Here is a 27,400-nt window from a genome sequence, read left to right on the forward strand (position 1 = left end):
GGCTGAGAATAGCATCTGTCTATGTATAAAAGTAGATTTTTGAGCTATGTCAGTTTATCTAAAAAAACAGTAGTACGCTCTTTCCTAGGGTCTATGACTTCACCAGCCGCCTGGGTTGGGCTGGTTTTACAGTACCATGCATGGATTCTCTCCTGTTGAGAGGGTCCCAACTTCAACCAAACAGCAGTTGGTTACCCCCATAGTGGGCTCACCTAGCTAGGCAGGTTGGTATTATAGTTCTTAGTGCTCAAAACCCTAAGTCTGTTGATACCTCTTCTCCCCCAGCAACCTGTATAGCGCCCCTTGAAGCACTAAGAGGGCTAGCTGACTGGGAGGAAACTGCCTACTCCACTCCAGATTTATTTATGTTTCTTGCAACCAATGTGTCCTCAGCAACGGTGTCTTATCCTCTAGGCCTGGCAGACAACCAAGAGAAGTGCCAAGAACCTATATTGTGTGGGAAGTTTCTGGGGCCTCCCTTAGCCAACAGTTCACATGAAGGCGTCCTGCACCTAGGACTGTAGTAAATAGGGGCGGCGGGACTGTGTCCCCAGCACCCCGGCTGCCTGCCCGGCTAGCTTATGCCCGAAATAACAACACACAAACTGTATTCATTTAAACACTGCTTGGCCCTTTAGCTCTAGCCTTTACTGGCTAATTCTGATATCCCGATCAACCCATCTCTAATAATCTGTGAGAACCGGTCTTACCGGGAAGATTCTAGCCTAGTCCATCCTGGGTCGGAGCTTCATGGTGTGTGTCTGTCCGGGAGCGGGGCATGGCGTCTCTCTCAGGCGTCTGCTCCCAAGAGGAGAGCTGTGGAGTCTGAGCTCACTTCCTCTTCCTCCCAGCGTTCTGTTCTGTTTACTCCTCCCACCTATCTTCTAACCAATGAGGGCCAAGCAGTTTCTTTTTATTTAACCAATGACCTTCCTCCATCATTTCCCCTTTTTCTGTTTAAACAAAAAAAAAGGCTTTAACTTTAACATAGCAAAATTACATATAACGAAACAGTTATCAAGTAAAAGTTACAATAATCTTTATCATAACTAAGGAAAACTATAACTATAACTAACTATTCTTAACTCCATCAAAGACTCCAGAAAGATACAATACTACCTAAGCAAACAAGAAAAAAGCAACTTTTAAAACTCGAGAAATGACAGAGACATCTCGCTGCCTGGACAGTCACCCAAAGTTCCTCTGTACCGTTGGGGCATCCATCTTCAGCCTTCAGGCCAATGGTATCCAGCAGACATTTCCATAAAGCAGGAAAATTCAAAGTCAGTTCAGTCACTATCTTTTGTGTCCTGCAGAATGTCTCACAGACTCTTTCATGAATCAGGAACCCCGAAAGATCATCTCACCTTAGGCAAGTTCAGTAGTCCTCTCTCTGTGGGTTCTCTGTGTCCAGTTAATGCAATAGTCCAGGTAAGAGCAGTTTCTTGCCAAATGGCTATCAAACTCCATAACGAGCCTCTTCGATGCCCATCTTCCTCTTGAAGTAGATTGGTGCTGCCAGGAGCAGAGTGTCTCATTGTCATGAAAAGTCCTAAGTTATTACAACATTTAAAATGCCATATTTTATAATCTTTGAAAAATATGAAGAATGCCTATCTAAAATATATCTACGCACATCTAGAAAATATTAACTAACATGACTACAAACTTGACTATTATTTATGATTATCCATCAACAACCTATATTTCCTAATTATACATTACATTTTAATAATGAACTATACAATCACAATACCTTAATCAATATCAGAAATAAAAATTGACCGTAAATCTCTATCAATAAAGCAAAATCAATACTAATGCAAATTATTCATACCTATATCATATCCCCCTTTAAATGTAAAAGAACGTTTATAAACCATATTTGGGAACATGGGCGCAGTTTTTTCTCTCCAAACTGCTTCCTGCTGAATGGGGGCGTCGTTAATTAGGTCTTTCACGGTATAACCTGTGTGCTAGTTTCATCTCAGTTGGCAGTTGAGCGAAGCAATTTTCTGAAGATGTTCACAACAACCCTTCAGGAGGGTGTGGTCCATCATACCAAATCAGAATAGAAGAAATGAACAGGGTCTCATCCTCTGTGAAAACAAAATAAGAAACTCCTTTCCAAAGCATCATGTCCTTAGATCCAAATTTCAAAGTCAAGGCATCAAAATATCTATGTTGGATTAGTTCAGCAGCATTTATAAATAAATATCTTTTAGCATCTGTTGCTCCTTCTTCAGCATTTAAATAATTCAAAGAGAGCATGATAGCATACAGTATCAAAATTCTCTGTCTATTTTCCATCTTTGTACAGCTTTGTTTTAACCTCTATTTTGTTTATTTTTACTTTTAACTCTTTGCTTTTTGAGACAGGTTCTCTGTATCTTTGACCTGAAGTAACTCTGTAGACCAGGCTGTCTTTGAACTCTCAGAGATCCGCCTGTCTCTGCCTCCCAGGCATTCGGGATTAAAGGTGTACACTACTACACCTTGAACTCACAGAGATCTGTTTGTCTCTGCCTTCTAGGCACTGGGATTAAAGGTGTGTGCTACCACACACAACAACTCTCTCTTTTTTTTTTTTACTTTAAGAACTTCAACTTTTAGTCTGCATATATTTTTAACACACTGTGAACCATTTAAAAATTTTCTTTGTCTTTGAATCTCTCTTTACTGTATATCTCTCTTTTTCTGACCACATGAGTCTTTAATTTACCAAGCAATATCAGTAGGATTAAAGGCGTGGCTTTGCCGGCTAGATGTAGCCCATTCCTTAGCTTTCCAGCCTCATGGCTGAGGTACTGGCTGTAGCCATGTTTACTGCCACAACTCTATGGCATTTCAAGGTCCCTGCCAGCAAGCGAGTTTCAGCAGCCTGTGCTTGCAAACCGCACGAACCGCCTGCATAAAAGAGTCAGAGTTTGCCCTGGCCGGACAGCCCAGAAAGCTGGCATTTTTAAACGGCGCAGCTTTTTTCCTGCTACGGCTGAAAACCGAAAAGCATGCGTTCAGCTTTTCGTCAACACCATTTAAGTGTTTCATGGCAGGACCTCTTAATGAGCTGCAGGGTTTTGCAGCTAAAGCTGATTCAGGAAGCTTCTCTTAGATGAGAGTGCTTGCTTGCCTCTAGCAAGCAGAGTGCCACAAATGCTTTAAAGCCAGAGTTCACGCTGGCAGCACAGCCCCAAGAAGCTGCGCTTTAAAATGACACAGTGTTTTTTCTGCTGCTGTTGCCGAATCAGGAAATCTCTCTACAGCACGCCACCAACAAACAGCAAAAATCTGTGTTAAACTCTCTCTCCCTTATTTTTAAGCCTTCTCAGGTTTTTTAAGTGGGTTTAGTCCATCACGTCGGGCGCCATTTGTAGTAAATAGGGGCGGCGGGGCTGCGTCCCCAGCACCCCGGCTGCCTGCCCGGCTAGCTTATGCCCGAAATAACAACACACAAACTGTATTCATTTAAACACTGCTTGGCCCTTTAGGTCTAGCCCTTACTGGCTAATTCTGATATCCCGATCAACCCATCTCTAATAATCTGTGAGAACCGGTCTTACCGGGAAGATTCTAGCCTAGTCCATCCTGGGTCGGAGCTTCATGGTGTGTGTCTGTCCGGGAGCGGGGCATGGCATCTCCAAGAGGAGAGCTGTGGAGTCTGAGCTCACTTCCTCTTCCTCCCAGCGTTCTGTTCTGTTTACTCCTCCCACCTTTCTTCTAACCAATGAGGGCCAAGCAGTTTCTTTTTATTTAACCAATGACCTTCCTCCATCACAGGACTGTCATTTTTGCCTACTTTCTCATGACTTCTAGCTATGACATTATCTGCCATTTAGGCCATATCCCTACTAACTCCTTTTTAAAATAGAATTATTTAGTTAGCTTATAAAATAGGTTTCTTTAAAAAGATTTTAAAATTGTTCTCTGTGTGCATGCATGCACACACACGCATGCACACACAGGTCACAACTTGTATGTGGAGGTCATAGAACAGCTGTGCAAGTTACTTTTTTCCCTCCATGGTGTGAGTCCTGGCATTCCAACTCAGGTTTTCAGACATGGTAGCAAATGCCTTTACCCACTGAGCCTGCCAGCCTAAAGCAGTGGGTTTCTCTGTTACCAACCTTCTCCCTCCTCTCGATGCTAGATTCCATTCTTCTTTAAACATTTCTATACCTAGTGTTCTCCTCTCTCCCTTTGCCAAATATACAATGGACAGAGGTTTAATACAGAATAGACACTGAAAATATCTAAATGTTACATAACCTAACTTAAAAACTGAGCAGAGTTCTCAAAGAAAAAAAAATAGAGATGACTAATCAACACTGGTGTTTGATGTCACTAGCCATCAGGGCGATGCAGATGAAAATACTTTCATATTTTGAGACCCATCTCACCCCAGTCAGAATGGCCATTATCAAGGAAACAAATGATGGCAAGGGGGAGAGCTAAGGGGGAGCTTTATTAACGGTTGGTGGGAATTTAAAGTGGTACAGCCATAGTGGAGATCAGTATGGGATTTCTCAGAAAACTAGAGGTAGAGCTTCCCTATTACTTGGTCACATTTCTCCTGGGCGTATACCCGAAGGACTCATGTAGCCTGTCATAGAGATACCTACACACCCATGTTCGTTGCTGCTCTATTCACAATAGCTAGGACTTTGAATCAGCTCACATGTCTGCCAGTCTTTGAATGGTTAATGAAAATGTGGTGCTCAGACACAATCCAACACTACACAGATGTGAAATTAGGAAATGTATAGGAAAACAGATGTAGCTGGAAAATATTACAGTGGATGAGGTAGCCTAGACCCAGAAAGACAACACTGTGTGTTCTCTCTCCTAGTCAGAACCTCGCTTTAATGTTTTACATTTCTGTATTTTAAATTGTGCTGAATACCTGTAGAGGCCAAGAAGCAAAAAAAAAAAAAAAAAAAAGGAGTGCAAAGATTGGGGATGGGGATGGGGAGACCAAAAAAGGAGGGCTAGCGTAAAAGGATGATCTGAAAATCGAGGCGGGCACTAGGTGTGGAAAGTTCTCTGTGCCCCCATTTTAAAGCTGTTGCCCATGTAGTATCCATGATGACTGTTTTCAGAACCCGATTGTGACCCCTGCTGTGATCAGGACTTCCTGAGTCACAAAGGAACACAAACCATATTTTGGGTAGGTACATAGGTGTGGGTGAGGACACGCACACACGCATGCACACACACATGCACAACTTTGTCTCTTTACTAAACACAGAAATGAAGGCCATAGAGGCCTTACAGGAATTTTCCATTAGTGCTCAGGTAGACTTTCTATTCAAGCCCTAATGGGATGCATAGACATCAAACACTCGTTAGTGAGGGTGGAAGAGAAAAGTGCAGTAAAATTGAATATTAGTTACACTAAAAGATACAAGAGAGATGGGAACACCTTTCAGAAGACCTTTACTAACTATTTCTAAATCAAAGTGTCTGGTGCATAGCAAGGGAAGCGACAGTTTTTAAAAAGACACATTAGTCTTCATTCATGCAAACGAGATGTCATTACAGGTATTACATGCTGTAATAAGGTTACATGCTGCTCTTGAGTCAGAGATTTGCCCCTAACACCTCCGAGAGCCTGAGCACTGGGACTTGGGTCACCTAGGGACTTCACTAAACCAATTCACTATTGGTATAAAAATATAAAGAGCTAACTTTATGTATAATGTCTTCGTGCCACGGACTGTCTGCAGAGTTTTACTTGTGAATTTTAAGCATGCTCTCACACTGATTTGTTCAGTTTTTATCTTTAATGTCTAATTTTCAAACCTTTTCATCATCCCAAGAAAACATCTCTACCCCTCAGCAGTCTCTCTACCCTCCTCTCCTTTCTGTCTCTGGGTAGACTTTTTACTTGCCAACACTTGACCTTTTAAAAATACCTGGCTTCTTTCATTCAATGTTGTGTTTTCAGGATTCACTCACATTGTGGCATATGGATGCGCTATTCGATTTTATGGTTTAACTACCCGCCGTATGAATATCCTACATTTTAGGTATTCTTTCAGTCCTTGGAGAATGTTTTGGTAGCTTTCTCTTCGATGGTTGTTAAAAAGTATTGCCATGCATATGCCCGGGCGGGGTTTTACATCAATGTAGAAATGCAAGGTAACAACGTTGCCTTGCACTTGACCAACTGCCAAACCATTTCCCGTGGGAACGGCACCGTTTATATTCCCAGGTTGTGTGTGAGTTTCCCTTTATCACCACTCACCCACCTTCTCAGTGATAGCTGTCCTAGCAGAAGAGACGTGGTGCCTTCCTGTGCATTTGTGCTTTGCTGTTGACCGATAAGGCTGAGCATGATCTTGTGTGCTTACTGGCCATTTGAGTGGTGGTGATGAGCATTGAATGTCTGATGTTAAATTTTCTCTAGAGGAGAAGTGTGTGTGTGTGTGTGTGTGCGTGTGTGTGTGTGTGTGTCAGCAATGGGTGGCATGTGGAGATTTTAGGGTGGTTAAGAGGAGTTGTTGAATATGTAATGATATAGTCAAGACTATAAGAATATTGTAGTAAGAAAACTTAGTGCCCAGGAAACCTAACTTCTACACAATACAATGTATAATCACTAAAAGACTATCTAAAATACTTGTAACTATATTTTTAAAGAAAAATCACTGTGAAATTCTTGACTCATTTATTTTTTAGGTATTTAGGTTTTGTGGTCTATGTGTTTCTATATCTATTTAGTCTAACTCTGTTTCTTGGGATTATTTCCTAGCTGGGCAGCTGTGGAACCACACCTTTCACAAGAAAGGCAGATTCCCTGCAGAGACTGAATAAAACAAAGGTTGTAGAATGGTATAGACACAGGAGAAGGGCTGAATGGGGAGTCAGACCTGGGTTCCAGCCCTGGCTCCACAGACCCCAGGGAAGGTGATGCAGCCAGAGGCTTCCAGCCCTTCCAGCCCGAGCCGCATTCATTTGAGTGTGTGTTCTGCAGGCTGGGCCGCCGAAGGAGGACCATGAAACTCTGCAGAGAGCTCTCGGACTTGGTGGTGTACACAAACTCTGTGGCAGCCCAGGATATTGTGGATGACGGTAAGGCCCAAGAGTCTCTCGCTCTCGTCAACGCTCTTGGCTTTTCTTTGTCGTTGCCAGTTAATGTTTCCACTGATGGGATCTTTCCCACCCATATCTGGGACTGTATGGCATCTCATTTGTCAGGAAAATGACAGGTAACGTGATCCCGAGCTCACTTGTGAGGCTGTGTTGATTATTTGTAGGTGCCTGATTGCCTCGAGGTCAGAGAAGTTTCCTACAGGGTGGAGACATCTTTTATTATTATGAAATGACAAAGGCTTTTCAGAGTTAAAGTCTCACTTCAGGACTCAAACTGTGGAGACCTGGCCTACCTTCTTGACCAGGTCACAGATGGCCATTTCGAGTGCGAAGGACCAGGAGGAGAGGATTAATTAGCTATAACAATACCCTGGAGAAAACACATTTTCTCATTAAACATTTTGGCTTTGACTTAAGTAGTTTATTTCCCTGACTGAAGTTTTAAGAAAAGGAGTCACTGGTTCTCGTGGATTTTCCTTCATTCTTTTCTTTCTGAAAGGGGATTTATTTGTTGTGTGTGTACACGTGTCTTGCCTACATGTATATATGTGTACCACATGTGTGCTTGGTGCCTGCGGAGGCCAGAAGTGGGTGTTAGGTCCCCTTGAACTGGAGTTTCGGATGACTTTTAGCCACCACGTGGGGGCTGGGAACCCAACCAAGGTCCTCAGCAAGTGCTGTGAACTCAGAGCTGTCTCTCCAGCTCAGACATCTCTCCATGTCTTACCGCTTTCATGTGTACCAAGCCGAGAGGGACCAGAGACAGCCATCCTCATCTTTGAGTCTCCTGGCTGTTCTTTCTCCTATTTCATTCTGTCTCCAAATGTTTATGGAGGTGCAATAATCCAGCGGTGCTTCAATCCACTTTGATTTTAGTGGAGGGAAATGGAAATCAAAATGTCCATTTTCCTAATGGTCACAGAGCAAGGACAGCTTTGTAGGACAATGCTGTTGTCCTCACAGGCTTTGGACTCTTCCCTCTTTTTTTTTTTTCTTAGCCATCATCCACAAGTACTTTTTTTTTTTTTTAATCCATGAAAAGATGACTTTTCTGGGTTTGGATTTCTTCTTGAAACAATGGCAGTTATACAAAATTTAGATGAACACCATCTGTGAGGAAAGAGAAACCTTAAGACTCTCAACTTGCAAGTGATACTTTCTTATACTGACTGCCCATGGCTCCTGGATTAACCCAGGGATTAGCTGGATGAAGTTGAAGGTATCGCTGATTTACAGAATAAACATGTTGACTGATAATACCTTTGGAAATCACAAACCTAGTAGCATTGAGAAAAAAATCTTGAGTAATGTTTACCTTGTAAATTTCATGTGGTTTGTCTTTAAGTGTTTAAAAAGACACGAAATGAAGAGTGCATGATGAGTGTGTGTCTTATCTTTGTGCAGAACAACTCAATTCCATTAAAACACTAATTGATGTGAGCTTAGTAAGCAAGGCCAACTTAATGATACTGGGTGTGCCTGTTTATGTGGAGAATCAGAAGAAATAACTCAGATATTGAATACAGTGATTCTCTATATGACTGGGTTTGTCAATAAGTATATTTTCCCCTGTTCTATTCAAAACATTCTCCACCAGAACCTGCCCTTACATTCAATTTTAGTTTTGTTGAGATGCATAAACTCTGCTCATGTATTCTGTCAATAATATATATTAATAATTATTTTCAGGGAAAAAGCCCATGCTAGAGAAATCACTAGGTTAAGAGCTATAGTCCTCCCATCTCTTCCTCCTGAGCTATGACAAGTTCAAGTTCTAGCTATGGAATGTCACTGAGTCAGCTTTTAACGCCCAAGGGAGTGTAGCCCCCAGGACAACAGGTACCCTGACAGACCACATTGCCAACAAGCAAGGCAGACAGACATGGTCTGAGCACAGCCACCTCTATTCCATTCTTTGTCTCCATGGATTTAGACGCTGACTTCTAACTTCAGTGTTAGACGCTGAGCGAGAGAGAGACTCTAGGCAAGCCTTCTCTTCCTTCCTGCTGGCCTTTTCCAGCAGGTCCAGTGGACATACGAGTAAACCTTTGGTTCCCGGGAATGAGCTTTGGTAAATGTGTATAACAGCTGTGGCATTGTGGAGACGGGTCAAGAGATGGATAGGGACAAAATGGGCAATGTTCAATCTTTGGAGTTTTATTCCACACAACCCTAAAATCTATAGATTCTAGATTGACAACATTTTGTTGCCCAAGTAGAAATCCAAGTGCAGGCACGATGCATGTTGAGCGCTCTCCACTTTTCTGCTTTATAAACCTGGCTTGGGTGGACAGTCTTCCTTGTTTCTGAAACATTACTTTAAAAATTTTTAGTACTCTTATTTTATATTTTTGTATAATATTTGCTACTATATTTACTATTGTTTACTTAGTATTGTCGGAGATTGGGCATAGGGTCTTGTATCTGTTTGGTTAAGTACTCTACTACTGAATTATGTCCAGAAATCTTTCCTTATGTTGATTTTAGGACAGTGTCTGCATTGCCTGAGATGACAATGAAGTCATTGACAGTGCAGACAACCTTTAAACTTGAAATCTTCCTCTTGGTCTCCCGAGTTGCTGGCATTACATGCCTACTGCATGGGGACTGTCTCTCTCTTGCCTTTCACCAAGCAGGTTTTGACTGACTCCAAGAGAAATGAAATCACCCTTCAAACTCAAGTTTTTTTTTTTTTCCAAGTGGCATTTTTCCTTCATTTTCTTGGACTGTGGATATTGTCCACTAGCACATGTATTTCACATGTGCTTTTTACCCTTTACATTTTCAGGCACATGTGTTGCTATTGTATGTATGTGCATGTTTGTATGTGTATAGCACACACGTGGGGGTGAGCATGCATATGGGGTCCCGAGGATGTAGAGGCCTGAGGCTTGTGTTAGAAAGCATTTTCCATTGTTCTCCCACCTTATCCAATGGGGTGGTGTCTCTCAGTCTAACCAGAACCCAGCAATATGACTAGTCTTGCTAGTTAGCATACCGGGGGGCTCTCTTGTCTCCATCTCACCAAGGTGGAATTACAGGCAGACCACCACACCCGCTGGGCATTTACATGGGTTCTGTGGATCTGAACTCTGGTCCTCACAGTTACATGGCAAATGCAGAATCCCTGAGCCATCTCCCCTGTCTTCCATGTGAATTTTTAAGAAGCACCATCAGTGTTTGTCTTCCTGGTGTCAGGAGTAAGTTGTGGACGCAGTGCGATTCATTCGCTTCACCGGTGTCTGTGCCAAAGATCTTGTGTCATGTACTACAAATAATTTTCCTTCCCGCCTCTTCCTGCTGACCAGACGTGAATCAATGAAACAACTGAATTCTGGGAGAATATGGGACCCCACAACGGGACACCTTAGCGAATGAAGTTCTTATTCAGCCTTGCATTGACAACAATCGAAGGAATCTCAGGGTCTTTTTTTGGTCAGGAGTTGCTTACACTGCGGCTTCTTAAGGGGCAAGCTTGGTCTATAACTTTGTTCATACCTGTTTATGTTTTATCTAAACATTTTTGTGTCTCTAACAAACCGTGCCTAAAATGATAGGTAAAGATACTTGAACTTCTTGTTCTGATTGGCAGCTGAATCTCAGTCAGGTAGAGTGGCTCCCATTCTGAGGAGAGTTTGGATAGCTCACCTGAGCCGCCACCAACCAGAGTGTCTCTAACACTTCCTTTCTGTGATTCTACATATAACTTGCCACAGAGTGGGTGAACCCCTCTGAACCCATTCTGGTTCTGGGGCGAACCTTTTATTTGTGAAACGTCCTTGGATTTGTTGTTTAACAGGCTGAATCCACTTCTGCTGTGGGCCATGTGAGGGCTCCGGCATTATCCAGTCTTTTAGGAGATTGTGTTGGCTTTGGTACATTGGTCACATTCTCTGTTTCTTTGACTGCTAGGAACCACAGGGAATGTGTTGTCCTTCAGTGAAACAAGAGCACATCAAGTGGTCCAGCAGAAGTCGGAGCAATTCATGATCTACAACCAAAAACAACTCACAAGGATTTACCCCTCTGCCTACCGCATCGACTCCAGTAACTTCAACCCTCTGCCCTATTGGAATGCAGGCTGCCAGCTAGGTCTGTATGGCCCGAGGGCGGTGGTCCTCTGCTTTCTCTCTCTACCTTGCTAACTGTAACTTGTTTCTAATCCTTTCAAACTTCCAATGTTCACAGTGGCTCTGAACTACCAGTCGGAAGGACGGATGATGCAGTTAAATCGGGCAAAATTCAAGGCAAACGGCAACTGTGGCTACATTCTCAAGCCTCAGCAAATGTGCAAAGGTAAGTACCAGTTTCCTAGCTGCGTCTGAGTGCAGGTGATGCCCTGCTATTTAAATTGTTATTATTATTAATGTGGGCATGCATGTTTGTATGTATGTTAGTAGAGGTCAGAGGGCTACTCTGCGGAGTCTCTTCTCTCCTTCCACCATAGTGTGTGCCAGGGTCTTTAGGACTCAGGTCTTCATGCTTTGTGGCAAGCATGCCACTCATTGAACTGGATTTGTAGAAGTTAGGCAGTAGAGTTTCCGTTCTCCTCTTAACTTCAGATTCTCTTTCCATGCGTTGTAATTGTTCTAGACCCGAAACAGCTTAGCAAATTACCGGATTCTGACCTCACTGCCCTTGTTGTGATGCTACAGGCATTCAATTAGATTGTTCATCCGTGTCATGGTTGCCCTATTGACATTGCTTTAAAGTATCCCATCCTCTGGCTTTTGGAAACAGAGTGTAATGAAAACACAACTATAGAAGTGTTGACAGAGAGTTCTGTCGTTTACCTTGTCTATACTTCCTGCTTGCTACTGGCCAATCAGCATTTTATTAAACCAGGACAAGTGACAAATCTTTACGGAGTACAAGACCATTGTCCCACAGCATGGAAGTACCGAAAGCTACGTTGATGGTTACATGATTTCTTAGCTCTAGCAAACACTGTGGTAAATAGCACCATTGTTCCTTTGACAAACTTAAGTTGTGTGAGTGTGTGCATGAGTGTGTGTGTGTGCGCGTGTGTTCCTGTGCTACTGACCTTTACTTTACTTGGCCTAGGTACTTTCAACCCTTTCTCTGGTGATCCACTTCCTGCCAACCCCAAAAAACAGCTTATCCTGAAAGTGATCAGTGGGCAACAACTTCCCAAACCTCCCGACTCCATGTTCGGAGACCGAGGCGAGGTAAGCTATACCTGACTGTCTATCAATTATGTGATTATTTTATTGCATGTAAGCACTCATCTCAGAGGCTTTAGGGACATATATGTTTCTGTGTGTTGGGGGGGGTGTACAGATGTTTGAATGTGAGTGTGTGTCTGTGTGTCTGTGTATGCATATGGTGTGTGTATGTGTGTGTTTCTAAGTGAGCACTGACTTCCACTTATTAGACATGAGCTGGTTTTCTGTCAGTCACACAGACTTCCTCCAGAGCTTTTTATCACCTGGTTTGGATGCTTGAAGGCATGATACTGGTTCACAGTTCAAGACTGATGCTGGCAGCCGGGAGACAAAGAACAAAGGCTAAATGCATTATTGACGGCAACGTGGCCCAAATCATGTATTTATCTTCCAAATCCCACACGTCCAGCAGCCTTGCTCACTGCTGCCTGCTCCTTGGCCTCATGCTTTGTGGCCACATGCTGTCACCTGCTGCTGTACTTCTGTCGCAGGATGCAGCAACATTTTTAATTTTCTCCCCATGGGTCAGTCAGTCCTGTTTCCATACCTTCCTCTCAGGGCTTTCCTATCACTCCAGGCTCTCGCCACTTTCACCTTCTCAACTTTCACATCTGATGTGTGGTTAGGACCACCCAGCTCTGCCTGTCCGTACCACTGTAAATACTTCACGTCAGACTCGATCTGACCTGGATGCAGTCCGGTGCAGTGCAGCGCTGTAGCACATATCCTCAACTCCCCAGGGTCACCCCACTCTTCACAGTGGCTCTTCCCAACCTCTCTGTACTTGTTAACAGGTAGCACAGTGCCCAGTTATCAGAGAGGAAGGCATCAGCCAGGGCCATCGCCTCCGTGTCTGCTACAGCTCTCTCCCACAGACCCTTTCCCTTTCTCGCCTTTGCTTCCGCTCGGCATTCACCAGTGGCAGTAGTTAGTTGGATCATCAGAAAGTTTATGCTTATTTCTTTGTGTTTGTGAGGCCCAGGTGTTCCCAGAGGCCCACTCTGTTCCCAAAAGCCAAAGGATGGGATACTTTAAAGCATTCTCAGCAGGGCAACCATGACACGGAGAAACAATCTAATTGAACGCCTTTAGCATCCATCACACGAAGAAAGGAATACATATTTTTTGTCTCTCTCAAGTTTTTCATTTTGAGAAGGCTTCAGCCCCAGAAAAGGTGCAAGAATAGTACAATGGATCTCCTCAATTCACTAATTCAATTATTAAGGTTTCTAACACACGTTGTGCCATCCTCTCATCTATACAGATTTTATAAGTATGTATGTTGTATGTAAGTATATGTGTTGTAAGTATGTATGTTGTATGTAAGTATGTATGTTGCATGTAAATATGTATGTTGTATGTGTGTTGTATGTAAGTATGTATGTTGGAGGTATCGGTTTGCTTTCCTTGGCAGTTATTTGTGACCATCTCACTACTTGCTTACTAAGAACAAGGGCATTCTCCTGCAAAACTACAAGATACAATATTGTCTAACATAATGTCTATATCTAATCTTTTCATGTTATCCTCAAGTTGTCTATCATCTTTCCTTTTTCAGTCAAATCACATGCAACTTTTTATTACCATTTTCTTCAGTCTTCTGAGGCACAAAAATTATTCTCCAGGATTTTTATTTTGATTTTATGACGTTGGTACCATGTAGCCATCTTGCTCATGGTAGACTTTTAAAGGTGGGCAGTCCTTGGGCTTCCGGCAGGTCAGGGAACCCTGATTGCTCTTCGAGCAGAGGAGGGGGGGGGGGACTTGATCGGGGGAGGGGGAGGGAAATGGGAAGCGGTTGTGGGGACGAGGCAGAAATCCTTAATAAATAAATAAATTTAAAAAAAATAAAAAAAAAGAATAATCTATAAAAAAAAAGTTGTTTCCAGTGTTTGACTATAATATCGCAGCTTCTCTGAGCTTCTGTGCCTGGGTGACCCTCTTCTTACTTTAGTTGGATATGTACCCAAAACAGAAATTGTATGGTCTTTCAGTAAAAACCTGTGTTGAATTAACAAATACTGGCAAATAGAATTTAGTGTTTTAATTCCACTCTTCACATATATCTTGATATGATCTTCCTGGTTCTATGATTCTTTGAGTAAGCATGTAGTAACATCACATGTTATTGAAATGTGAACATTTGGCCCATTTAGTCTCAGAATAATTAGCACTCAGGTATGACACTGGCAGTCATACTTCCTCTCTTTCCTACAGATCATTGACCCCTTCGTCGAAGTGGAAATTATCGGGCTGCCCGTAGACTGTTGCAAGGATCAGACTCGTGTGGTGGATGACAATGGTAAGCTTGGTGATCAGCGGCACTCACTCCTGAGATGCGCCACAGCTGCGTTGCGGTGCGGTGCGTTGCGGTGCGGTGCGGTGCGGTGCGGTGCGGTGCGCACGGGCTAAGGAAAGCGTTTTGCTAACAAGAACCCGATGGCTGAGCTCCTTAGCTGCCGTCCGCGTGGATGTTAAACACGCTGATAAGATTCACCCACTCTGTAAGCTTCTGGTTCCTTCCTGAAAAAGGAAAGGGAATTCTGTCAAACACATGCATTCAGGACGAGTCGACCACTGTGCCCTATAAAATGCCGCGAGTCCGTTAAATAATGACAGGCTGAAAATCAGAGAGGCCCCAGTGAACAGAAGAGATTATCTTTTTTTTTTTTTTGACGCCGTAATGACCCCTCAGTTACTTCTGCAACCAAGAAAAGAAGGTTTGGCTAACCTTTGAAGAACTGGGATGGATACACGGTATATTTTGATGAAGCTGTTATAATCAAGACCCCTGGGACTCTTGCTAAGTTTTTCTATTGAAAAGCATGGGAGACATTTAAAGACTTGGGCTCCAAACTCACCTAGGGAAATATTTCCTAGTGTGTTGCTTGTAATGCGATTCATGTGTTCTCGTAAATGAGTCTTCTTGAAACTTTCGTTTGTGAGGCCCAGGTGTTTAGTCAACTTCTCTTGGCTTTTGTTGTTGTTTGTTTGTAGGATAAAAAATATCTAAGGATAAAGCCAGAATGCTCTGGCCCATTCATTTCTTAAATATGGTGAGTGGCCAGCATTTCAATAGTATCAGGAAGGCATTTACCTTTACCCAAGTCTAGCATGTTTTTCTGGATAATCTTATAAAATTATATTTGCTTGTTCTATCTTTATTAAAAACTATTATTTCATACATATTTTCTTAATTTATATTAATTAATAGTCTATAGTAATTTGAAATTATGGTTATCTAAACATTTGAGAAATCAGTGGTTCATAGGGAGTCCTTGAAGGAATATTAGTTGTTCAAAAGTAGGGTGAACCTGGGAGGAAATAACATTCTTAAAGAAAACCCTTCTTATGTTGGATTATCTCAGGGCTCAAGAAACTATCCCTTCTTTTTTTAGTTGCAAAAATAACTGAGGGGTCATTACGGCGTCAACAAAAGAGGTCATCTCTTCTGTGCACTAGGGGCCTCTCATTTTCAGCCTGTCATTATTTAATGAGCTTGAGGCCTTTTATAGGGTAGAGTGGAAATTATTAGGGTGCAAACCAAATACAAACCATACCGGTATTTGAACCAAGGCATGTGCTTTGTCATTCATGTTCATTGTGTATGGAAATACAGTAAGTTTTTGCATCCTGAGAAGCCACTAAAAATGTGCAGTGCACAGTCTAGTTTGGACCTCCTGCTCCAAACTGTATGACCTTAAGCCCATTTCTATGAACAGCAATGCTCTAAACTATATGATGAATAACAGATATCTTGGACTTTCATACGTATAGGCATGTGTTACTTGTCTGAATTCAAAAAGTTGTAGTTGGAAATTTGATAACGTATGGATGATTTTCTTGCTGAGACAAAACCAAGCTGGGTGTGGTGATTCATGTCTGTAATCCCAGCACATGGGAGGCAGAGACAGGAGGATCATGAGTTCCAAGCCAACCTGGACTAGTGAATGAAACCCTGTCTCCAAAAAAAAAAAAAAAACAAAACAAAACAAAAAACCAAACAAAAAAGCAAAGTCCCTGCCCTGCCACTCTTATAGGTTTTACAGGGTTTCTGTAGGAATTATAGGAATTATGACTATTTGTCCACGATAGAACTGAAAGCTACAGAGTGCCGTATGAAATATGGTTAGTTACTCCAGCAGGAAAAGCTTTGGTAGATGAGAAATATGATTCTATCAGGGGGTAACTTTCTGTCATATTTCTGCTAAAATACTCTTGGAACACTACTGTAATTTTTAAACTCATTGAAGCATTTTAATGACAATTAAGAGGCTTCCTGATACAATGGGGCATCAGAGATTAATAGAATAGATGTGATCATTTACAGGTGATTTTCCTACCAATTATTTTCGAGCGTGGGGTAAACTCAGAGGCTTTACTTCAGCAGGGCATCCTGGAGAGGGTCAGGCATTTTCTTGAGTTTAATGACCATTACAAGCAATTTTCACTGTCTGCTCTGCAGACGTCGCTGCTAAATCATTTCCAGCCAAGCCCTTTGCTTTTTCTGATTTTTCATTTTCCTGTTTCTCTAAGGATTTAACCCGGTGTGGGAAGAAACCCTCACATTTACAGTCCACATGCCAGAAATAGCTTTAGTCCGGTTCCTGGTGTGGGATCATGATCCTATTGGAAGAGACTTTGTGGGCCAAAGGACCGTGACCTTCAGCAGCCTAGTACCTGGTAGGTATAGGCTGACCTTTCCTCTCCGGATTGACTATTTCTTTTGTTTTTGTTTGTTTTCTACTGTGGTAGAGAAGTATAGAGGGTCTGGCATATGCTGGGTTAATGGTTTCTCTTTGGAAGATTTAATACATGGCATGGGGTACACAGGGTATTTACTTATCAAGTCCGTTATTGTAAATTGTGTTATACGATAGAGGTGATGTAGCATGCTGCATAAAATGTGAAGAATGATATTAAGACAGATACCTAATTCTCTTGCACTCTCAGGAAGGCCAAATGCAAATTCGACCAAAAGAACCAATTCTTTTTGCCTTTGCAGGCTACCGGCACGTCTACCTGGAAGGACTCACGGAAGCATCCATTTTTGTTCATATAACGATCAATGAGATCTTTGGAAAGGTGAGCGGGATCATAGACATACAGGAATAGTATGACCTCAAAAAAGTGATTGGTTTCATTAACGAAACATACATTTGACAAAGTTTTCTTTTGTGGGTGTCTGTGGGGCGCTCAGCAAGCTCAGACAGCATTCCAGGGATGTCCATGTCCACCTCTATGCAGGGCTGGACTCATTTCTTCCTCCCAGAGGTTCTCTCTAGGTTTAATAGAATTGAGAAGAGTATCGTACTTTCAGGCAATTATTTTATGAAAATGATGAAGACCGTTAAAATCTGAATTTTATTGTAACTCTAAAAATGACCCCATTTTCTACAGTAGGAAATGTGTCTCAGCGCTTTGAAGCATGGCCTATGCTAATCCAGTTAAGATTCCAGCCAGGTCTAGGCAGGGTGAATTCGAGTGGAACTATTGTAAATTGAAGATCAAGAAAAAGCGTGAATGGATTTAAAGCTACCCACAGAAGAAATGGGGAGCAGAAAAGAGTGGGGAGACAGACGGGGGGGGGGGGGGGGGAAGAGATGGGGAAAGTGAAGTAGGAAGAAAGGGAGACACAGTGTCACAAAGAGGTATCTAGTTCTGCCTGTTCTCCCTTCACTGTTGAAGGGCTGGTGCCTTGCAAACCAGTGGGTGACCCTCTGGTCATGTCAAGTGCTGGGGACTTGTCCCCTGTTATTGATTTTCAGGACCAGATGTGACTCGGAGGGTATAAAGTTGGGCACAGTGCCCAGGGTTGCCTCGCACTGCTTGTTACTATAGTCTGTGCTGCCTGGAGCGTCTCCACAGTACTGGTGTTCTCTGTGAACTCACTCTCCATGCGTAAAGGGGCAGTAAAAACAGTACTGGCCTCATAAGTAAGTTTGTTATTCTTTGAAAGCTGCTTGGGGTGGAGCAAACAAGCATATTGTTGGCTAAATATCAGCGTCATGGTGGCCACAGTCCAGCTGGGCATTGAGCTGGGACTGTAGGTTTAGCCTCATATTGGGTAGCAGAAGGGAATAAAGGATTTTTTTACTTCTGAAAATGCTGACGGTACAAACTTTCAATCTCAAGTCCCTATTCATACAGCTTGTTGGGCTCTTTCTGTTAGCCTAAATGGAATAACCTAAATACAAATGGGTTTAAGGTGATGCCTGAATTCCTGAAAGCCAGTTTAACTGTACAGCCTTCCTCACTTGAAGCTAGGTGGCGGGAAACAATAAGGCATACAGTGTCTGTTTACAACTGAGCCCAGAAATAAAATACAAATAAAGTATTTTATATAACTTTTGTTTCATTCCTAAATAAATGGCCAATTTGGAGACATTTATTATTTTCAATGTATGTTTGGGTTGGGATGCTCCTACCATAACATAACGGTGTTGAGTCGGATGAGGAATGAACAGAAGATGGGGAGCTATTAGAAGTGGGAGGCAGGGGCTATCCAGGTATGCACTCTGTTCTGTGTCTCCTGGCAGCTACTTGAACGAGCCCACATCGTGTTTTGTTGTGTTTTTGTTTTCTCCCTTGCAGTGGAGCCCTTTAATCCTCAACCCCAGTTATACCATATTGCACTTTCTAGGAGCTACAAAGGTAGTTTCTCCGCATGGCCCCGCCCTCTCGCTGGCATAATCTTTTCACATGGCTGTGGTGGCATGCCTCCTCGTGTCTCGCCATCTTCTGCTTACCATTTTGAAACACACATTTGTTGCTTCAAGGCTGTTGGAGTTTTGTCAGTGTGTTACCCATGGAAACTTTTCTACCATTGTATCATCTCTGGGTAGGAAAGTTCTGGAAAGGTTGGCCATGAAATTGAATGACTGCCTTCCTCACAGAATAAAGTTGATGGCATGTGCATTGTATTGTGTGACCCTACTGTGAGCTGTTTTCGCATTCTAAACGTCCTCCAGTCAGTGGCTGCAAAATTTCACTTCCCATTCATTCTTCATGGAGCTGCCATTTCAAACTGAAGTTGTTCTTATGACGGCATGTGCTTAATTTGTGGTTGGTCCTTTTTTTGTCCCCAGACTAGACAGCTCCAAGGTCTGAAGGGACTGTTCAATAAGAATCCCAGGCACGGATCTTCAGAAAACAACAACTCCCATTATATTCGAAAGCGATCGATTGGCGATAGAATTCTGCGACGTACAGCCAGTGCTCCAGCCAAAGGCAGGAAGAAAAGCAAAGTGGGCTTCCAAGAAATGGTTGAGATCAAAGATTCTGTCTCTGAGGCCACAAGAGATCAAGACGGTGTCCTTAGGAGGACCACACGGAGCCTGCAAGTACGTCCTGTCTCCATGCCTGTTGACAAGAGTCTTCTGGGGGCTTTGTCGCTGCCTATATGCGAAGCAGCGAAAGACACGGATGGAAAAGAAAACTCTCCAGGTAAGATGCTTTCAGTTCCTCTCAGCTGCGTGGTTTTTTTTTGTCCCTTGTTCCCATGACAATATGACTGCCATTCTGCAATTAAAATATTCTGAAAAATAAATAATTTCTAGTGTTAATTCTATGCAAGGAGATTTTAAACTTTGGGTAAGAAAGTAAAAAGTGAGCTATTTCCTCCTCTCCTGTGGCCTTGAAATAACATCTCTTTCCGTGGGGAGGTGGAGGAACATAGGCGTGATGACCTCGGACATGCAGTTCTGAGAAGGAAAGGAAACCTACAATATACAAATAGTGTGTTGGTTTTCTGAGTGGTAACTTTCTAGATCAGGGGCAAAGGGTTTAAAGAGGTCTCGTTCTTAGATTGACCCAAGGTTAGATACCCATCCTAGCTTTTCTGAGACTGAATGCAATTCCATAACTTTTCACTATTTAAAACATTTTGTGTGTGTGTGTGTGTGTGTGTGTGTGTGGTTGGAAATGTTTGCTGTGAAAAGTTGCTGTTAAAGGCAAGTCGCTGACTCCACTTGAAAAACTTTCTTCCTTAAGGTGTGGCCGAGGCAGCATTTTCCTCCTGTGATCTCACTCCCTGCTTAGTGCGGTGTCAGGGAAGGAGTTGTGCCCATGGCTCTTGCTTGGTTGCAGGGCCATCTTTTTCCTTCACTGGGAGTATGAGGAGCTCATGTGGGCAACCTGATGACAAGCAATGAGCACTTCAGAGAGTGTCAAAGAGCTCTTGAATCTGTGACTCCTCTTCCTATTCCAGAACTGTGTCCTCTGACTATTTCTGGAATTATCTTGAGCAAGTAGAATGCAATACCTTGTTTTTAATTTTAGCAAAATTGGTCTTCATCCAAACAATATAATTTTAATGATTTATTTCACCACAAATGTTGTTTTGCTTATATATTGGTTTTTTTAGTATCAGATGTTCTAGGGAGAAAAGAAAAGGCAGTTTCAGAATACTTTATTAGAAGAGAGGGGGAAAAGCAAACCTTGAAAATTTCTAGTTTGCAAGACCCTGGAGTCTACCTTGTTTTTTTTTTGTTTTTGTTTTTGTTTTTTTGTTTGTTTGGATTTTCGAGACAGGGTTTCTCCATAGCTTTTGGTTCCTGTCCTGGAACTAGCTCTTGTAGACCAGGCTGGCCTTGAACTCACAGAGATACGCCTGCCTCTGCCTCCCGAGTGCTGGGATTAAAGGCGCGCACCACCACCGCCCGGCTGGAGTCTACCTTGAACTGGGAAAATGTTTGAAGTTTTGCTAAGAGTAACATCAGAAAGGAGAGGACAGACGTGGCACTAAATTTATCTTAAAAGCCTGTGTCAGCGAAATAAAACTCTGTCCAGTAGAAATCTGTCCTAACTGGTCCTCACTGCAGAAGATGCTAAGCCAACAAGATGAGCTGAGCAGCAAGCACGAGACAATGTTTCTTTCCTACGTTTGAAAAGATAGAAGAATGAATCATAGAAGCAGATAGCAAATATGGAATGATACCCAGTCATTACAGCGATCCCAGATAGTTGCAAGAAAAAAATTAAGTAGAGAAAAGGGCAGAATATGGAATTCTGAATAGTCTGTCTCTCTACAAATGTGGCTGTTTCTGAAGTGATATCATGGGATATGTAATATTATACAATTTGGAAAGCTTAAATTTTTTATGATGATTCAATTTTTAACAAGGAGAAAATATTTTAGTGAAAACGATCTTTATCCACATATCATGACTTTGAAAGAGTTAGTAGACAATTAACTAATTGAGCATTGGGCATTGCCTTAGCTTATATCAAATAGAATGATTATCCTAGGTTACTGGGAATTATATGTTTTTAGTTTCCTTTAAGTACCATCTTAACCACATTGGAGGTGAAGTGGGGAAGAATGTAATATATTTTTTTGTACTGGAACCAAAAACATCATCAACGGAATATTAACTATGCATAGTGATGTGGGATTGATGACTTGTTATCTTTTCCCTCCAAGCCAATAGGTATTAATAGTTTTGAACACATGTCGTACTTTCCAACTGTGTTAGAAATTAATTGGCTAGATCAAATATTTTGCCAAAATGCCTTTAAAAATGCTATCATTTGTGGTTTACCTGTCGCTAATACTTGTATAACTTTGCAAGCTGATAGTGTCTTGTTTGCAGGTACTGTAGTGCGTTGTTTAACAGAGCTGTCTTGTTCTGTTTTTATCGCCATGCTTCTGTGTAGTACAGATCTGAATAGGAGGCAGCGTAAGGTAATCCTCACTGCGAAAGCACAGTAACTCATTGACATTTTCTGGACAATGAATATTACATCCATAGCTGATGTAATACACATTCAAAAGGAAGCTCGGTGAAGTTCCTGTAAATCTATTTTTTACCATTTATCCATCACACAGACACTGTGTTGCAAATTTCTGCTTATTCATAATTATATTGTGTCATAACATAAAAATTTTTACATTTTCCATTTGTCTGTGTCGAGACAAACGTGAGTGTCAGCAGCACCTATGTCAAGTGATATGCTTTACCTAAAATGCTCTTGTTTTATTTAGCAGAGGACCAGGGTGACGGAAGAAAGCGAGAGGCAACTATAAAAGACCCACAGTTTTCCAATTTCAACAAAACGTTATCCTTCTCCTCCAGTGCCCTTCTTCACAAAGATGCCAACCGAGGTGATTGCCCTATTTCAACTTCTATTGTATCAATGCCAGAACAGTGTGGAGGACCAGGTCCAAAGGGTGGGAGAACCAAGCCAGATGTGACAAATGATTGCCAGGAAAACCAGTGCCCCCCCAAATTCCTCTCTCCGAGGCAGCGTTTGGCACTCGATCCTGCAAAAAAGGGACCGCAAGATCTCCCTGGGGTGAAAGCCACTGAAAAGCGGCATACTGAGGGCTTACGGGAAGGGAAAAGCCTGTTGTCGGAGAGTGTTCTTTCTCCAAGTGCCCTGGAGATGGAGAACATGGAAGGCAGCAGGGCCACAGGACGGCCTGCAGTGTCCTCCTCTCTGTCCGATGTCTCTGTGCTCTGTTCTGACCTCCCAGATCTTCACTCAACACCCATCCATCAGGACACTGAGATTTCCAATCTCATTGATGATGTTACTTTAACAAATGAGAATGAGCCGGGCAGTTCCATCTCAGCACTGATTGGCCAGTTTGAAGAGAGCCAGCATCAGGCTAACGTTGCTGTGGTTTCTCACCTCCTCAGTACCGATGTGACCACAGGAGGTGCTCCTTTGCCTATGACATGGGGCCTACAAACACCCTTTAAGCATGGTTTTTCCCAGGGGAAACCCAAGGCCTCCTCATACTCATCTCCTGAGCTGATCAAGCTCTCTAGTGCTGAGACCACCAAGCCTGCAAACAACACACTTGTTTGTGAAATGACTGGCTCGCTGATCTCTAAGTCCAAACCAGGTACTGACCCTTCTGATAAAACCAAGACAAGGGTCATGGAAGGTAACTTACCTGGGTCTCACGATGCTTCTTCTGGCCAGTTTCCCAAAAGCCACACTCATGGAAAGGACCAGAGACGAGTCATGAATAGCCCTGATCTTTCCACTGAGTTGGCCCTGGAAGATCTAATTGCAGACCCTGCTCTTGGTGTAAATTCTGAAGAAAGCAGCCTTGTAGAAATCGATGGAGAATCCGAAAACCTGTCTCAAATGACCTGTGACTACAGGGGAGAGGGTCTAAGTCAAATCGTTTCTCCACTAAAACTGAGGCACAGCCAAGAGATGGTGGAACAGGTCCCGAGAGGCTTGAGGAGTATTTACTGTAAAGAGGCACCCCTCCCTTCTGCCCCTGAAATATTCAACAATATTCAAGGTGTCAAAAATCAAAGTATTTCTTGTCTAACCTATCAGGGTGCTGGCTTTGTGTATAACCATTTCTCAAGTTCAGATGCAAAAACAAACCAAATTTGTGGGCCCCAGCAGCCTGGGGCTACAGATATGCATGCCTCCACGCCGATGCCGTCAGCACATGCTCCTTTGGTTGCTTTGAAACTGCCAAGTCCTTGCAAATCCAAAAGTCTGGGGGACTTAACATCAGAGGACATTGCCTGCAATTTTGAAAGCAAATACCAATGTATTAGTAGGAGTTTTGTGACAAACAGCATTAGGGACAAGAGTGTGACTATGAAGACAAAGTCACTAGAGCCTTTAGATGCCCTAACCGAACAGCTCCGAAAGCTGGTGTCCTTTGACCAAGAAGACAGCTGTCAAGTGCTGTACTCAAAGCAGGATGTCAGTCAGTATCCCAGGGCATTAGTCAGAAAGCTGTCCTCGAGAAGTCAGAGCAGGGTACGTAACATTGCCAGTCGTGCCAAGGAGAAGCAGGAAGCTGGCAAGCAGAAAACCACGACCCACAGCGCTAGAGGAGGAGTGGTCCTTCGAAGTAAACCTTCGGCTCCCGCTCTGGCTGTGAACCGACACTCCACGGGCTCATACATTGCAAGCTACCTGAGGAACATGAAAGCTGGTGGCCTGGAGGGCCGAGGCATCCCAGAGGGAGCATGCACGGCCCTTCGGTATGGCTATGTGGACCAGTTTTGTTCAGATAACTCAGTTCTGCAGACCGAGCCAAGCAGTGATGATAAACCAGAAATTTATTTTCTTTTGAGACTGTGAGCTATACAAAGCTGCATTTTCATTGTTTACGCGATATTCTAGCGGATGTTAGAGTTTTTCCATTGTCAGTGACTATGATGCTTGGCTTTGAGATGATTTTCAAATGTATTTTGGAACTTGTATTTTGGTCTCCCTTTGACTTCACGCATTCTCTCACTTCGTGCGTTTGTATATAGATCTGTGACATTTCCCAGGAACCTATGATCTCTTTCCCCCAAGGTGTTGTAACTTGTGTCAGTATGAGATGTGTGCATGCCCTCGATGTGAAACTTCTCAGCAGTTTGGGCCACAGTGTGTGCATGTTGCACAAAAATGCTCTTTCCTGTGTCTTGGGTCATAGTCCCAGAGGCTGTCACTTTTACTAACTGAGTGTTGAGCTCATTAAGAGCAGACCTTTCCAAAGATAAAGGAATTGATTCTTTATTTGAAACGACCTTCTCCTTCTGAATCGAAAGACCCAGATTCAGTTTTATAGCTCAGTGTTTAAAGTAGTTACCTTGTCCTTTATGATTTCCTCACCCCACCCAAAGTGGGAATTCCATGAAAATGGACAATGTCTCTCCCGGTCCCCAAATCCCTTTCAGAAGAGACTGTAAGGAAGAAAGTGAACTTCTGTATATAAGGAGAAAATAGTTTGTTTTTGCATAAATATTGTTACATATTTTTGCTAATGGCTTTGTATGTAACAAGAATCCAGTTGCCAAGCTCTCTGTCATACTTTTGAAGTATGTTTTGAAGTGTCTCTGATGTGATAGATTGAGAATAATGACTTTCAGGATGAGAGACTTTCAGCCAGGCATGGTGGCTCACGTCTTTAATCCCAGGACAGGCAGATGGATCTCTGAGTTTGAGGCCAACCTTGATCTACATGGCAAGGCTCAGATCAAGCAGATCTACATAGTAAGACCTTAAGAAAGAAGAGAGAGAGAGAGACTTACATTAGACTTAGAACTCAGAGTAGTGCAAACAGAAAACATCCCCCAAGATTTCAAGGGAAAAAAAGGTATTTTCTCATAATCCAAGTGAATAGATGATTAAAAGAAACCTTTTCCCTTTAGGGAACCAAGTAACTATATTTTAGTATTGACATATATTATTTTCATTGTGAATCCATTTTTTATTGCATGTTCAGGTATCATTTGCTTTTTGTACCATGAATTACAATGATGTTCTTCCTGGACTTCATAAAATATAATTAAAACAGATTTTTGAACACTTGGTAGTTTCACTTATTATTTTTTAAAAAAGAACCAAAGCAGGAGTTTGTGTGTTAACTGTTGAGTGAGGGACTGGGAGTGCCTGGATATGTCTTCCTCTCTATGTTCTTATAGCAGAATTGAGGACGTTCATTGTCAGGGTTGACTTTATACAGCAGTTTATGTCTCCGGGTATTTTCATTGTGTTGAAGAAATATCCATTTTTTTGCCTTTTTATTTTTAGATATATTTGCTTTATGTGTATGAGTGTTTTGCTTGCATATATGCAGCATGTGTGTGCCTGGTACGTGAGAAGGGCTGAAGAGGGTGGTAAGCTCTTTGGAACTGGAATTAACAGACTATTGTGAGCTGCCCTCTGTGGATGCTAGGAACACAACCTGGGTCCTCTGGAAGAGCAGCAAGTACCCTTAACCAATGAGCCATCTCTTAAGCCCCAGCATTATACTGAAGAGCGTATTTGTAAGGTAACTGAAATAGATACCAAAAAGAATGATTTGCGTGCATTTGGTATGGAGTTACACGTTTCTAAGTAATTCCTGGCAACTAGTCCAGTGGTGGGAGTTGTAGCTCACATGGGGAAAGTAAGTGAGATGTTCTGTTTGGTGTGTGTGTGTGTGCACACGTGCGTGTGTGAGCATGTGTATATGTGTGTGTGTGTGTGTGTGTGCGCGCGCATGTGCATGTTTGTGCTATGGGGGTCATCAGTCCCTGCTTCCCTCAGTGCCAACTCTTAGCTTTTCCCTAATGCTGGGAGTCACACACTTGAAATCTTTGGAGGCAGAAGTACCAAGTTAAACAGAATCAAAACCCATTCGTTTGCCCTTAATGAGCTCGAACTCTTTCTGTCTCGGGATCTTTGAATCTCTAATGTTCTAGCCTGAGATCTTGGCTCCTTTGTTGTTCTTTTTATTTTAGAAGACAGTGATGTAATACAGAGTTGTTTAAATTAAATTGCTATGAATAGACGTTAGCTGCTGTTTATGATTTAAAGTATCTTTAGTCCAAGAAGAAAAAAAAATGGGAAAGAAAAATTCTCTGTCTGGTCCTGACATGAATGTTTGGGGCCAGCAGCTAGGTAATGCAGGCGTCCTCTTGGCGTCCGCGTTCTTGGCCACACACATGCTATAATCTTTTACCGACAGACATAATACAGGAACATCATGGAAAGTCATTGCATGGCATTCGTTTGAGACCTGTGAGATAACCAAAAAGAGGTAGCAAAGCTTCCATGTTTATAAAGTCTCTGATGTGCAGGCCCTGCTCACTATGACTCCACCTGTTTAGCAGAAAGAGACAGGACTGACTCCGTCCCAAGGAAAGCACACAGGTGAAGTCTCAATCAGGACATTCACAAGCTTTCCAATACCGAATGTGTGGGGAGCTGCTAGTCTCTGCCCTCTGACCTAGGACAAGCCCTGCGGAAACTCAAAGCATCCTTGTGACCTTTTTGTTAGAGGCTGTATTGCGCGGTCCAAGTCTGAGTGGTGAGCCTGCTGGACGAGCTGTTAACAGTAACAACATCCTCAGAGGACTGAAGCAAAATGGCTTAACACGAATCTGACCAAGCCACGTTTCCCACTTAAAATCCTTTATCTGGTCCTGTCACAAAACAAGGTTCCATAATTTTGCATAGAACTTTGCTCAGTTCTAGAATGATTGATGCTCCAAAGCACCACGAATCCCACTGTATTGGGTTGACATGCTCACACCTCTCTTTTCTCCCTTAGCCATGGGCCAGTGTCCAGGCCCTGTGACATGTTCCTAGCTTAGAACCCAGCACGTATTAAACATTTTGATAAATGGGCGGATGATAACTTAAGGGAGATGTGAAAGAAAACA

General features: G+C 42.6%; 1 protein-coding gene across 12 annotated transcripts in view; it reads left to right on the forward strand.

The window, feature by feature from the left end:
• Nucleotides 1–25,549, forward strand: part of Plch1 (phospholipase C eta 1) — a 192,137-nt gene extending 166,588 nt beyond the window's left edge. For 4 of the 12 annotated variants that reach the window (XM_041659099.1, XM_041659098.1, XM_041659100.1 and 1 more), the window contains 10 exons: nt 6,974–7,071; nt 11,005–11,184; nt 11,281–11,388; nt 12,157–12,281; nt 14,496–14,580; nt 16,815–16,961; nt 17,284–17,363; nt 18,873–18,932; nt 19,367–19,724; nt 22,264–25,549. In XM_041659099.1, the coding sequence (XP_041515033.1) occupies nt 6,974–7,071; nt 11,005–11,184; nt 11,281–11,388; nt 12,157–12,281; nt 14,496–14,580; nt 16,815–16,961; nt 17,284–17,363; nt 18,873–18,932; nt 19,367–19,724; nt 22,264–24,344 (3,322 nt within the window). In that variant the 3' untranslated portion in view covers nt 24,345–25,549. Of the gene's footprint in view, nt 1–6,973; nt 7,072–11,004; nt 11,185–11,280; nt 11,389–12,156; nt 12,282–14,495; nt 14,581–16,814; nt 16,962–17,283; nt 17,364–18,872; nt 18,933–19,366; nt 19,725–21,935; nt 21,964–22,263 lie in introns of all 12 variants that reach the window. The other 8 variants (XM_041659104.1, XM_041659105.1, XM_041659107.1 and 5 more) reach the window with 7 other exon arrangements.
• The last annotated feature ends 1,851 nt before the right edge of the window (nt 25,550–27,400 follow it).

The sequence above is a fragment of the Microtus oregoni genome, unplaced genomic scaffold, assembly GCF_018167655.1.
Source record: "Microtus oregoni isolate MIOR12 unplaced genomic scaffold, Mior012 000010F_ref0000083, whole genome shotgun sequence".
Classification (NCBI taxonomy): Eukaryota; Metazoa; Chordata; class Mammalia; order Rodentia; family Cricetidae; genus Microtus; species Microtus oregoni.